This window comes from Furipterus horrens, unplaced genomic scaffold (genome assembly GCF_987537825.1).
Source record: "Furipterus horrens unplaced genomic scaffold, mFurHor1.1.pri manual_scaffold_2, whole genome shotgun sequence".
Classification (NCBI taxonomy): Eukaryota; Metazoa; Chordata; class Mammalia; order Chiroptera; family Furipteridae; genus Furipterus; species Furipterus horrens.
This window is the reverse complement of record NW_028327172.1, coordinates 148,157,956-148,172,739: the sequence shown is the minus strand read 5'-3', so window position 1 is coordinate 148,172,739 and position 14,784 is coordinate 148,157,956. Positions and strand designations below refer to the sequence as shown.

General features: G+C 38.6%; 1 protein-coding gene across 1 annotated transcript in view; it reads right to left on the bottom strand.

Annotated features, from left to right (window-relative positions):
- The window catches only part of SPAG6 (sperm associated antigen 6), a 159,890-nt gene that overhangs the window by 31,242 nt on the left and 113,864 nt on the right, over positions 1-14,784 (bottom strand). Inside the window, 2 exon segments of the mRNA XM_090267367.1 lie at positions 4,232-4,338; positions 4,836-5,482. Of these exon segments, the coding sequence (XP_090123493.1) occupies positions 4,232-4,338; positions 4,836-5,482 (754 nt within the window).

The window sequence follows — 14,784 nt, the reverse complement described above, 5'->3', positions numbered from 1 at the left end:
TGCCCCATTCACACTCTCTGACACAGTGTCAATCCTCTCTCTCCCTCCTTATGTTAACAACACCCTCCACCATCCTCACTGGATGATTTGTCTCTTACTTTTAACATGTGATCATTTCCACCTTTGGTCATGCTGGTCCCTCTGATATGGTGCTTCCAACCTCCCTTCTCTGACTGGCCAATTCCCACTCATCCTTCAAGGCCAGCTCAGGGGCCTTGTCCCTGTGGAACCTTTTGTTGTGCTGCAGCTCAGTGAACTGCTCCCATTACTGTGCTCTCACAGACATGCACAGATCTTTGTTCCTGCATCCATCGCTCCATATTGTGGCTGTCTGCTTATGTTCTCTATTTCTCCTCCATTTGACTCCTTCAAAATAGGGACTATGTCCCATTCACTTTTAAGTCTCTGTGCCTAGTCTAATAAACATTTGCTTTGTGATATATATTTGAAAGTATAAACCAGGAAGGTTTTGCCTGTACCTTTTACTTCACTCTACCTTTTTTTCCCCTCCCATTTATAAGGGGATATTGTATATGGCAATCTAGAAATAATGTCCTGACCTTGCTATTGTGGTGTAAGGCCTTAAAATTAAGGTCTAATATTATATATGCCTTGACATCCAGGGAAAACTGGGAGACCTCCAGTGGCCTAAACACAAGTTCCCTTCCCTGCTCTGCTCCAGAGGATAGGTCCTCTAACCAAACAATCCTTCCTAGCAAATAGACCAGGTATCACTCCTGCTCACCCCCAAGTTGTGGGTTTCAGTTCCTTGCCAGCCTTCAGAATACAAAAAGCCAGTCACATCCTCCCACAGGAACCAGAGGGCACCCCATTCTTTTCATTCTACAAAGAAACCTGCCCCCCACAGCTCCTGGTTGTTCGTTCTGTTCCTTGTAGTCCTGTGTGCAGTTTACTCCTCCCCCTGGCTGAGTATAGGTGACTCATAAACTGCTGTTAATCTCACCTGTCCACTGTGCCATCCCCATAACTCTAGAGCAGGAATCTCTCCCTCACCAATGGCATGAATAGGAGGTGATTAAACCAACTATCAGTTCCAGAGGAACTGCAATGATTGTGAGAAGGGGAACCAGGTTGGTAGGAAAGTATATAAAAGACTTAGAAGCCTTGGTTTATCTCCCTCATGTCATGCTGGGCTCCTGAGTTCCTAAGGTATAACTAGTGATCTGTACATGGTTCCCAATGCTATTGAAAAAAAAAAAAAAATTTTACCAAAATATGTATGTACCTGAGTAAAGGCTACAAGGGCTATGAATAATATTACATGTTGGGCAGTCCAGATATTTCAAAACATGGCAGCCATGGAGTGGAAATGTAACTTCTAAAAAGATCTTTATTTGAGAATGTCTGGCCCAAACTGAGCTAAGTTTTGTAGGATTGCTAAGGTTAAATTCTAAGAAAGCCTCGGGCTGATTCCTTTATATGCCATATTGTTTTGCCCCCTTTAACCCAACTTAAACCAAGGGGAATCCACTGAGAACCAAAGCACTGCCCAGCTGGGGTAATTCAAACGAAAGTAGAATTTTGGGGTTTGAATTATTTTCATAAATTCATCACTTTCCACCTGACATTAGTGTTAGGCCAGTAGAGTTATTCTGCAACTATATTTCAAGTTTGTAAAAGAACAGACCCCTCCCAATCATCAGTTTTGAAACAGAAACCACAACTTAAGTGTCCTCTCATTAAATAAAATGCTTCCTATATAAACATATAATAATTTTTGAGATATAGGTATTAGAAACATGGGATAATAACAACCCAAAACTAAAATGAAGAAAAGCCCAAGCTTCAGAAATCTATCAGAGTGATGTTTTCTTAAACAAATTTCCCTTGCTGAATCACTTTTTTAGTGTTTTGGTAACTAATTTCAAAAGTGATTTGTGTTAGAAAAACATTCAGATTTCATCCACAGTTCAAGTCCATAGGTTTCAGGGTAATTGCCTGAAATCAGCAGAGTATTACTCTCTAATATATCAGCCACAAATCATTTCAGCCCACGTCATTCTTCCATCTCTCGTAGATATTTTTTAAAAGGTTCTTTGGCATCCAAAATAGTTGAATACATCTGATAAATGTCTGGGACACTTTGGACATTGTTGAAAGTCATTTTTTTCCCTGAGTAAAGACATTATACTAAAGATAAAGAATGGACTATATTCACCTTTCAAATTCCCTAAATGTTCTAACATTTGCGTTATTGCTATGGGTAGCAATACTATAATATTATTTATTATTGCAACTCTATCTTATTGTATGAAGCACTTTACAAAAGCTAGCAATAATTCATAGCTTACCAGCCTGAAAAATGAGTTTATTAATTTAGTAAAGCTGAAGTAAATAATGTTTCAATAGTCACATATACCTCCTTGTCCTTTTCCACTAATGTCCTCTTAGGAAACCCAAAGATAGCATTGTAGACGAAGGGTGGCTATGGCATAGCTGCTCTTCTATTTTTTCCCCACAGTCTTCAATTATATTTATAAATATTGCTCCATTTACCTTTATTATAGACACCAAGTTACAGAGTAGTTATAGGAACTTGTCCATAGTCTTTCAGAACTAGGAACAGAGCACAGAATTATTGCTCCTGACTTTTCCTATTAACCATTGGAGACCCCTGGAAATTTCTAGAGTACAAAGGGATACTGACAGCTATCATGGTCCAGCCCACATTCCCAGACATGCTTACATCTAAGTGAGTCTCAGTGGGACTCAGGTTCAGGGCATCCTTTTCCACAATCTTCTTAGCAAAGTCTATAAACTGTTTTACCTTTAAACTTTTCTACTTCTCTTACTTCCTTTTCTTTCTCTATTTTTTAAAAGATTTTATTTATTTTTTAGAGAGAGGAAGGAAGGAAGAGAGGGAGAGAAACACTGATGTGTGAGAGAAACATTTATTGGTTGCCTCTCACATGCCCCCAACTGGGCACCTGGCCCGCAACCCAGGCATGTGCCCTGACCTTTCAGTTCTCAGGCTGGCACTCAATCCACTGAGCCACACCAGCCAGAGCTCTCTCTCTTTCCTTTTTTAAACTGAGGTGTAATTAACATATATTAGTTTCAGATGTACAACATAATGATTCAATATTTACATATATCGTGAAATAATCACCACAATTAGTCTAGTTAACATCTATCACCAGTTACAAATTTTTTTCTTGTGATGACAACTTTTTTTTAATACTCACCCAAGGATATGTTTACTGATTTTAGAGAGACAAAAAAACATCGCTATGTTGCCTCCCATATGCGCCCCAATCAGGGATCAAACCCACAGCTAGGTATGTGCTCTGAGAATTGAACCTGCAGCCTTTTGGTGTATGGGACAATGCTTCAACCAATTGAACCACCCAGCCAGGTTGTGATGAGAATTAGGATTTACTCTCTTAGAAACTTTCAAATATGCAATATATTAACTCGTTTCAATGCTGTACATTACATCTCCATGCCTTATTTATAACTGAAAGGTTGTACCTTTTGACTTCTTTCAGCCATTCCTCCACCCCCTTCACCCGACCCTCCCCCCAAATTCCTCCCCCCAGTACACACACACACACACACACACACACACACACACTCCTTAGAATGAAGTAGAAAGCATCCTGAAAGTGAGAGCTCATTGTGTTCATTATTCTTCTTTGGAAAAGGCAGTGGTGGTGTGAATATCTCTTGGCTATTCTTTATTAATTATTGCTCCAAAATGAAAAGAGCAGATTTGAAGAAATCAATTTTCCTTATGTCATGTGTTTTTTGGTTTTATGCTTTTCTCACAATGCCTTTAAATGATATGCCATGCTTGTTTTTTATTCATTGAAGCAGTAAACATTTACAAAGCCCCAAGCCAGATACTGTGCTAGACTCCCAGGAACAACACTGAACGACTCCCATCTCTCATGGGTTTTCTACCAAGTGGGGAGAGAAGCCAATAAATCAATATTTAAAATATGCAAGAGTATAAGGCTTTGAAGAGAAATAAACAAGGAGTATGAAAGATAAGCAGTCACAACCTCTAAACCCAAACTTTACACAGTGCTATAAAGAAATATTCTACTTCCCTCTTTTCCATCATGGCAGGTTGTGTAATCAAACAATAGATGCTTTCTCAGCTCTCTGCAAGCCACTTTCTGAGGTTCAGAGCCTCCCACCTTCTCCGACAAGGCACTTTCTTCAGATATACATAAAAATCACAGAATCATTGGATCCCACCCCGCACCCAAGCCCTGTCCTCCTTTCCACTCTCCTCCCCTCCGCGGGTTGTTTCTCTCAGGGCCTGTGTCTGAGCATCGACCACATCCAGTTTTCTGTAAAATCCCATTATTTCTGAGAGGAAAAGAAAAGATGTTAGAAAAGTCCAGATAATTTGATTACTTATCAATGTTTAGAGTAGCGAAAGAATACGGTATTAAAGGAGATGGCATTAAGGCGAATGATAACTTCCTACTACTGCAAACACTAAGACTGAAATCTCTATGAAAAATGCAAATTTTTCCTATCTTTAATTGATATGGAAAAAAATTGCCAGCTGTTCCCAGAGTGATCCTCACTGAAGGCGGCCGGCGACCATTCAGAAGAAACCGTTTCTCAACAGCGCTTTTCCTCAGACAAAGCCTTCTTCTAAGTCCCTCTGCTGTCCCGAATAACCACCATCGTAGTAACAAAAATGGAGTTGCTGCTGCCCGTCAAGCAGCTAGACTAAAGGAGCGCAGAGACCACTCCACCCTAGAGGGCAAAACGCCCTAATGTGTTTCCATCGTGCCCTTAAAATGAAGTGTCCCAATATTATTGTAACAAGGAAGACGTGTGCAGGAGAAAACAACCCCCATCCACTCTTTCTCGCCCGCTCTTCTCTGGCAGGCAGTGACGGGCAGCCAGCTCTGCAAGGGGCGGAGACAGTCTGGCAGCCTGCGCTTCACCTCGCCCGTCAGACTGAGGAGGCAGCGCCCACGCCGACAACCGGGCTCCTCGGGAAGTAGTGCCGCCCGCGCGCGGAGGGAAACTTCCGGACGGCGCCGGGTGAGACGCCCGGGTGCGCGGTGTGCTTTGCTGTCCGTCAGGTGATGCGTCCGCAGAAATGAGGCTGCGGTGGCTCCGGCTCCCACCGGCCCTCAGCGTGGGAAAGCGGCGGCCGCTCTGCATCTGTCCGGGGAGTAGCTGCCGCGGGCCGCTCTGCACGAGAAGGCAGCCCGAGAGGCTTGCGGTTGGGGCGGGGCGTCGGGGGTGCAGCGGCTCCGGCGTCTTTGGCCGGAGCCTACACCCTGCCAGGCCCTCTCTGCCCCCGGAAGCTCGACAGCAGGTGCCACAGGTCGGGCTTCGGTTCGTGGCGGCCAGGCTGACTGACTGGAGGGACTCGGGCCAGTGCCCCCTCTCCAAACTCCTCCGTTTGGCGCCCGAGCCTCCGGCCCCTCTGCTGGGAACCCGGATGGTTGTGAGGGTCCCAAGTGAGATGATGCAGATACAGGTTAACCTGCGCACATGTAGCACACACAGTAATTTCTCCAAAATAGAGTGAGGAATAAAAAGGAACACGGGGCAACATGCATGCATCTCAAAACACTACCTTCGGGGGGAAAGGTAAACGCAAAAGACCTTAGTCATTGTGCTTCTATGAAATTCTAGAAGAGTCAAAACTAGTTACAGGAAGCAGAGGATGGAATGCCAGGAGCTGGACAGAACTACCTGGGTAATAGGACATTTCCACGTCGAGGAGGAGTGGTAGTTCCGGGACAAAGACAGTTGCCAAAATGCATCCTCAAATAGGTGAATTTTCACATATTCCAATTACACCTCAAAAAAGGGAGAAAGGTTAAAGTAGTGGCTAAGTGTAGTTGAGGAATAAAGGACAGGTTGGTGTGGGAAAATTATGATTTACAAAGTCTGAGCGCTAAACGAGTGCTGTTTCTGAATTGAGTGGCTCCTTGTTTCCTGAGACTGAGTAAACACCAGCACAGAAATACATAGTTCAGGTTCAAGGAGGGTACACTACACCACACCCAGTTTATGCATCTCCCCAGATTTGTGGGTCCCACCCCTACTACCCCCATTTTAGTCTCTTGCTCAGCGCAGAGGTCTGGTGTCTGCTGCCGTGGCTTCCGGTCAGGAGAGACTGCCAGGGGTGAGCGTCAGGCCTCCGCAGGGCCTCTGTCCCACCAAGGCTCTGATGGAGGTTCTGGCTCCTCCCAACAGTGCTAGACTCTCCTGAAAAACTGAGGCTCGTTCAGCACGCTTTTGCTTCCCTTGCAATGGAAAGAAGGATCAGTTACCACACCCAGAAGAGCTGGAGCATGAGGACCCCATGACACAAACTTGCATCAAAAAGGGCAGAAAGCAAGAAGCAGCCAGAATATAAATTCCTCTCCCTCTACTTGATCTAGAGGCATGATGGTTCTGCATGGCTTGTCTGGAAGCTAGCTGCTCTGTGGGACTGAGCAATGAGCTGTATTTTCTTGTGAATTGTTTTAAGCTCAGTGTTGCATCTCCTTGTATTTTTGCTTCCCTTTGCATTTCCCCTCACCCTTACTGCCCTGGGAGTGCCCCTCCTAATAAAATCTTAACACTTACACTTCTCTGCTTTCTAGGTAATCCTTTAGGAGCATTGGGTTTTAGGTCTCTGCTTTACTAACAATTTCACAGCCACAATAACAAACAAAATTAAAATTATTTTGGGCTCTGGTTTATCGTCCTGTTGGCCCTAAACCGCTACTTTTAAAGGTATCCAATTGAGACCAATGCTAAATACATACATTTATATATACCACCTCTGTTTGAAGTTGGTAGAGATAAAAGTTTGGTTTTCCATTTATTGGTGCCTAGTAGTGTTTCCTCTCAAGAATTAATTTCTAGACCAGAGGCACTTACCATGTTTTAAGCATTTGGAAGCTTGAAAAACTTGAGATGCATGTGGGTGCAAAACAAAGAAAATACTTCTCAATCAGGATCATAAAACTATTAGTCAGGGGTGGGGGTGTCTAGTTAGATGTTTTTGGTTTACTCATAAAGTCATGATCTACCTTTCCTAAAATCTTATCAGGAGAGACTATGTCAAAGCTTTTTAAAGGGACTTCTGGTTGAGAATGCTTTGCAAAACAAGTTTTCTTTGCATTATTTTAAATATTGGAGACTTCAGTAAGTTTGTGTTTTTAATGATAGCCACTGACTTTGCAGCCTCTTGTTTATTCCCAAGTTTGTCAGACCTTTTCTTCCCTCCCACCTGGCTTGCCAACCAGCTGTAACTTGATCAACAGTAATTTGAGATGGGACTGGCCAGGGTCGTATGTTAAATAGGACATTTCCACTTTCTTGACCACAAAATCCTCCCTTTCCTAGCCACGTAAACACTATTACATAATCTACAAACACATGAATTCGACGATCTGAGACATATCTTGGCAAGGGTCACACCTGCAAATCTACCTTTCTTTTTTTTTTTTAATTGTTGTTCTTTTACAGTTGTCCCAATCCACCCCACCCCCTGCTCTCCCCTGCTCTGCCCACCCCCATCTCCCACAGTCAATCCCCCCTGTTGTCCATATCCATGGGTCATTTATACATGTTCTTTGACTAAACCCTTCCCCTTCTTTCCTGCCTTATCTCCTGCTCCCCTCCCTTCTGACCCCCCCCCAGTCTGTTCCTTGTTTCCATGCCTCTGGTTTTGTTTTGCTCCTTTTTTTGTTTTGTTCATTAGGTTTTTCTCATAGGTGAGATCATATGGAATTTGTCTTTTGCAAATCTATCTTTCTATTGTCACAATATTTTTATCAGAGACTTATTTTTCTTGTTTATAATATGGCCTATCAGAGCATTAAAAAATTATCTTTAAAAGCATATTCTGCCTAAATCTGTATCATCATAGTGAATTGGTTTTTGCAGAGAAAACTTTGTCGTCCTACAACGTGCGTAATATTTAATCTTTGCACTTGAAAAATGTTTTATCTGAGGTTAATTCCAATCATGAAGGTAGGCTGTACACATAATGTATTTAAATATCTTTCCACAAAAAGAAAAACATTTTTAAATATCATGAGTTACAAACATGCAGTATCTGAGGACATCCCATTAAAGAAACATGAGATCTGTTTAAATCCTGGCACTTGCTTCTTTCCAAATATATGAGGACAGATAATGTTCTAGCAAATATACAGATTTTATATACCAGGTTGGCAAAAATAGGTTTATAGTTATGAGTACTCAAAACAGTTTATTCCTGTTTTATTAACTATTGTATTATTTATTTGTATTACAACTGTAAACCTACTTTTGCCCATCCCTTTATACAAATGAGTGTTGACCCCGTCGGAATAGGTTGTAAGCTTCCTTTAATTATATCGCCATTAACCAAGTATTTTTAGTATTCTTTAGAAATTTGCCATAAGAGACTGAGTCACATTTCTTAAATGACCATCAGTGATAGCAAATCTTCCTCTCTGAGAATAAATTTAATTTTTAGAAGTAAAAAAGTCATTTGAAACCCGACCAAGCTTATTAACATTGTTTAGCAGTGGAAAATGTAACAAGAAAGAATAAAAATAAGTGAACTGAGTAGTACTTTAAAAAAATTAAGTTGTGAGTAAAGAGAATTAGGGAATGATTGAACCAGAAATTAATGAATCAGAAAAAACAAACCTGGCTGGTGTGGCTCAGTGGATTGAGCATTGGCCTGCAAACCAAGTGTCGCTGGTTCAATTCCCAGTCAGGGCACATGACTAGGTTCCAGGCCAGGTCCCTGGTTGGGTGTATGTGAGAGGCAACCACACATTGATGTTTCTGTCTCTGTCTCCCTCTCTCTCCCTCTCTCTGAAAATAAATAAATAAATAAAATGTAAAAAAAGAAAAGAAAAAAACCAATAATTGATCAATTCAAAAGTATTTTTCAGAAAAAATAGGAAGAAAGTAGAAAACCGTCTGGCAAATACATGTAATAGAAGAGAGAGAGGGCCCTAGCCAGGTAGCTCAGGTGGTTAGAGCATCATCTGCCAACATTGTGGGTCCAATCCCTGTTCAGGGCACATACACAAAACCACCAATGAATACATAAATAATGGAACAGTAAATCAATGTTCTCTTCTCTTCCCTTCTCTCTCTTTCTCTCTTTCCCCACTTTCTCTCTCTGGAAATCAATAAATTTAAAAAAGAGAGAGAGAATATAAATAAAATTATAAAGGAGAAAGGAGACATAACATGGAGAAGTTTGGGTTCACTTTTTTAATTATATAAGATACTAAGTGTAGTTAATTATATGCTGAAACATTTTTTTTCTGTAAAAACATAAATCACCCAAATTGAATCAAGAAGTAAAAAAACCAAGTGAGTCAAAACCAGAGAAGAAATTTAAAGAAGCTCAGTCCACCCTAAAGATTATATAGGCAAAGTCTTGCAAAATTTGAAGGACACATAATTCCCTCTTTAAATACATAAACATATTAAAATTTAATTCATTTTTATGAATCAAATGTAATTACTATAAAATCTATCAGAATGATACAAAAACACTCAAGAAACATAAATTCACATAAGAAAACCAATGCCAGAATTTCCCATAAAATTACTAGTAAGTTAAATTTGATGAAGTAAGTCATTTTTAACATGATCGGGTAGATTTTATCCTCATAATGCCAGAATATTTTTAAAATACCAAAACAATTGAAATAAATCATACATTTAGGTCATATAAGAAAAAAATGCTGTCATCTCAATAGATAATAAAAATCATCTGATTAAAACAAATAAAATGGGGAAAAAATAAACCTTAGGTAAATATTAAATTAATAGCCAACATCATATCTTTTAGTCAGACTTTTAAAAAATAATAATGCTAATGGTAAGACAGCCAAACTATAAGGAAGAGAAGAAAACCTAAAGTTAATTCCTCAGCTTCCCTTCACCACTCTTCATACTCCCTCCCAGAGGTAACCTCTATTAATAGTTTCTTACATATCCTTCCAGAAATTTTCCATGCACATAAAAGCATATCATTATTTCCTTTAAATAAAACAGACAGAATCATACTATACATATTGTTCTGCCCTTGTCTTTTCCATTGTATAAAGTAACTTTGACACCTTTCCACAGCAGTACATAAATCTGCCAAAATTTTTCAAAACAGCTGAGTATTAGTGTATGAATGTACCAATTTTCACTAACCAATGGGAGCATTTAGACTATTTTCTTGTTTTCTACAATTATATACAGTTACAGTGATCATTCTTGAATATCTTTGCCTATTGGTGCTGGTGTACTTATAGAATTAATGTCTAGCGATGCAATTGCTAGATCTATTTTTAAATAGATATTTTCAAATTAGCATATAGAAGGCTAGATTAATTTATAATCCCACTAAAAGTGTATGCAAAATTTTTTATAAGTGTTGAAGCTAGGTGATGAATACATAAGAGTTCATCTTACTTTAGGGTATATTTTTAAACTTCCGTATCTAATGATACTACAGTAGAGTCATTATTAAAATCAGGTATAAAGATACCTGCTATTCTTTTTTACCCCATAGATAGCTTGCTATTCTTTAAAATTATGCTGAAACAATTTTGCAATGAGACAAGAAACAGAAATAATAGCTTAAATATTGGAAAGCTAAAGAAAAACTGCATATATTTGCAGGTGACACTTTTGCCTAAAAAACTCAGGAGACCCAATTGAAAAGCTATTATAAAATAACTATTAAAATATCAATAACTTTTCCAGTACCCAACAATAACTTGTTGGAGAATATATAAAAATCATATTCACATATAAATAATACTGGCAACAACTGGAAGGGATCTATACAAAAGAAAGAGAGAGGAAACACAAGAACAAAAGATTTTAATAAACTGAGAAATCTGTTATGCTCTGAGATACATTTATCTATTTTTTAATTTGTGATTTTAACCAAAATTCCAATGGGATTTTTTTGAAGTTGAAAAAAAGTTAATTTCCATTTGGTGAAAAAAACAGAAAAGAGTAGCCAGACTACTTTTGAAAAGGAAGAGTAATAACAGGAAATTCACTGTACCGGATGTTAATACATATTATAAGCCCACAATGATTATAAGGATTTTGAATTATTGAGAAAAGATTGATACATAGATTAATAGTTCATAACAACTTTGATTAAAATTCAATATACAAATAAATGAAGCATGACTAATTAGAAGGACATGGGTTATTCAATAACTAGCACTAGAAAAACCAGCCAATCATTTGGAAGGGAAAAAAACAGATTAGATACTCACTCATACTGTATACTGAAATACATTTCAGATAGAGTACAGAGGCAAATGTGAAAATGAAACTGTAAAAGAACTAAAAGAAAATATAAATAAATATTTAAGTGATTCTTGGATAGGAAAGAACTAACTGCAGAACAATGGAAGAAATCACATAGGTGTATCTGCATAAGCAGCTATATGTCAAAAAATTATAAACAATATTGAATAGTAAATTGCAAAGTAGAAAGATATATGTCATAAATATAAAATGGCAGAGTTACTATTTGTAGCAAGGTCCTTAAAAGTCTTTTCAAAGAAGATACTTCAACATCTGTTGGGCAACAACAGCATTGTATTATGGACACAAACTCAGAAGGAACTACTTCGAGGAAGGGAGTTCATTTAGAAGAATCATTCGTCCCATTCTGAGAATGCTAGGATTTTGTTTCTATGTTTTGTTTTGTTTGTTTGTTCACACCTCATTTCATGTGTAGAAGGTGATATTTAGATTATAAATTCCTTTTTTTCCAATTTTTTTTTTTCAAAAGCAGCTCTAGAATATTGTACTTTCCTAGGTCCTCTGGAAGAAGTTCATTTGATTTAGCTCATTACAAGCCTCGGAGTAGGTATTCTTACTATCCCCATTTCCTAGATTAGAAAGGGTGTATCTTCGTGACTTTAAATACAAATAGGCAGCAAACTGAAATATCGATATAAATTATTTGAAACAAACTCATCAGAAGAGAAGCTAAGCCCAGTGAATGAACACAATTTAAAGGAAGAGAGGCAACTATTAAAAAAGTACCTGCCAATCCTCAAATAGAGTGCTCAGCTGGGATCCTTACACCCCGCTCCCATCCTTAGCTGACACAGACCACACCAAGGGATATGGCCTAGCTTTCCAATGCGCCCAAATGAGGACAGGTCCCAAAGGCCTCTGGCGGGAGTGACATGAGGCTGTGAAGAAGCTGGCTGACCTCAATGGGTAATGCCATCTGATGCCTGCACTTGTGCTAGTCCTTATTGGAGCTTAAAATGGGGACTGTTTTAAGGGTGTTCTGACCGCATAATATGCATAAATTGTCTCATGTAACCATCACCAAACAAACCCAGGATTTAGGTGTTTTTAAGATCTCCATTTTCCACATTAGGAAACTGGAGCACTGAAATTATGTATTTTGCTGAAGCTTGCACAGGTGGAAAAGTGTTAGAAGCTGTATTTGAGCCCGGTAGCTGGAGCTGGAGCTGGATCCCAAGCTCCTTGGCCACATATAACCATGTACAAAGGAAGCCCTTTCATCCACAAGAGCTCCTTTGACCTTTACAATTTTGTGTGGAAGTCAGGAAATATTCTCCCCAATTTACACTAAAGGCAGTGGGAAGACAGAAATCAATTATTGGAATTAGTAATTTCTTTTTAATGATCTGAAAGAAGCTGACAACAGAGCATGGATGGACATGTGATAAGGAATGACTGAAGGGAAAACAAGACTTAAAAGACTTGGATCAGAGAAAGAAGTGCCCTGAACTTTAAGTGGATTAAACATAAACTGCATGGACGAGAAGAAAGCTGGTAGCAGAAGAGGAGATTATTCTGAGCATGGAGAGAATGAAAATTATTCCAGTTCATGAGCCATCAGGTCTATAATGAAGCTAGATGATGAACAGCATTTCCATCATGTTGAACTCAGGAACTACCTTCGTGAAATGTTAGCTCCTCTCCCATGTCATTGTTTGCCTAAGTATCTTGTTGTTAAATTTATATCTATGTTCATTTATCTGGCCTTTTTTAGTTTAGATGACAAGTCTAGAAGTGGCAAAACCACCAAAACTTAAGTTCCTGTTGCACAATAGGATTTTCACCTAGTTTTTAAATACAATCATAATACTAAAGTTTATACAAATACTTTCAGGATTTACTTCCATAGAATTAAAACAGTATTAGTTAACTTCTGAACTTGTTGCTTGCTTTTTAATCATGTTTTTTTATTCCATAATATTGTTAATTCAAAGGAACTCCACGAGAAACATGCATGCTCTGAGAAACTTATATATAAAACAATCTATATTAAAAGCAGCAGACTTCCATCTATTTAAAAGCGGGAAAATAAAGAACTATTTTGCTATATGACTGTTGCCCATACATTTCTGATTTTTGTTCAAATCTGAATTGATAGGTATCAGAAAAGATACATATATTCTCTACTTATTTCAAAATGTTCTTAAAATCAATATGCATCGTCAACTGCAAAGGAACTTATTTTACCTACTGGAAATTACAATATTAACCTCAGGTTCTATGTAATATAATACCAATACCATAATATTTATCATAATAACTTTGTCTCTTTAGGCATAAACATTTTAATGAATTTCCATCTAAATCCCCTCAAAAGTCAGTAAATTCCGTGTACTAAGCCTTTCTAACTTCCTCTACCTGCTCCAAACATGCATTCTTTTTTTCTGTAATTTTTTGTCAGCAAATCCTTCAGTGACCTGTAGTAACCAAACAGGTTTCCTGTATTTGAGCTTAAATAATTAACAAGACAAAAATTGGGGGGATTGTTTAGATTGATATATTTGGTTATGCCTCAGGGGGAATAATAAAAGGCATTCTTAATCTACGATTTTAACAACACTGTTCTGAGATTTTTTTTTTTTTAATTGCTGCTGCTGGCGTGAAAGAAAGATAGGGTGATTCATCCAATGAGAATTTGAATGCTTTTGAAAAACTGTACAGAAAATCCAGGTGAGTTAAAAGAGAAAGAGATCAGTGGTTTATGAGGAAAATGTAGTCAGAAAATGAAAAGAGAGCTTCTATGAATGCAGGGAGACAAACGTAAGTTTGAACTCTAATATTTAAAACCTGCTAAAGGCCAGTGACATATGACACCAGGACAGGAGAAGAGCCAAGGGTGAAAAGTTTTCTAAGCTGACTATTAAATTGATGTAACTCACTGATGAGTGTGCCCATGTGGGATTTTAATTACTGAGACATCTGTTTAGGGAAATGTACAACTAAATAGTGATCAAATACAGAGATAAAATTACACAGGGAGGAAAGTGAAGATGACATTCATGACTAAGAAAGGAGAGCTATCGGCCAGGAGAAAATCAATCCCAGCTTTACATCTCACCAACAGAGAAGCAATTATTTTAGATGTGGGACTGGTTAGCATCCTAGGTCATGAATTTAATTAAATAGCCCTCAAGCGGCAGAAAACAGAGCAAATCACTGTATTTAACTGACAGTAAGACATGCTGCAAATAAATGGTCCAAATTCCTCCTCTTTTCCCTTCCTCCTCCCTCATAGTTTGGTGTAGCTTTCTTAAATTCAAAACTCTTCCTTTTTCTAGTTTAGCTTTTCTTTCCCAGCGGCACGCAATAAACTCATCTAAATAGATGGCTTGAACCAGAGACGGGATTTGCCTTCCACGTTCTCACAATGAGATACGTACTTGGGAAGATGAAGGAAAGGGGCAAAGACTAAGTCACTATTTGAGTCCCTTCCTTGGGCTCAATTAAAAGGCTAATAATTCAGAGAAATATCTTGGAAGGTGAAGAAAA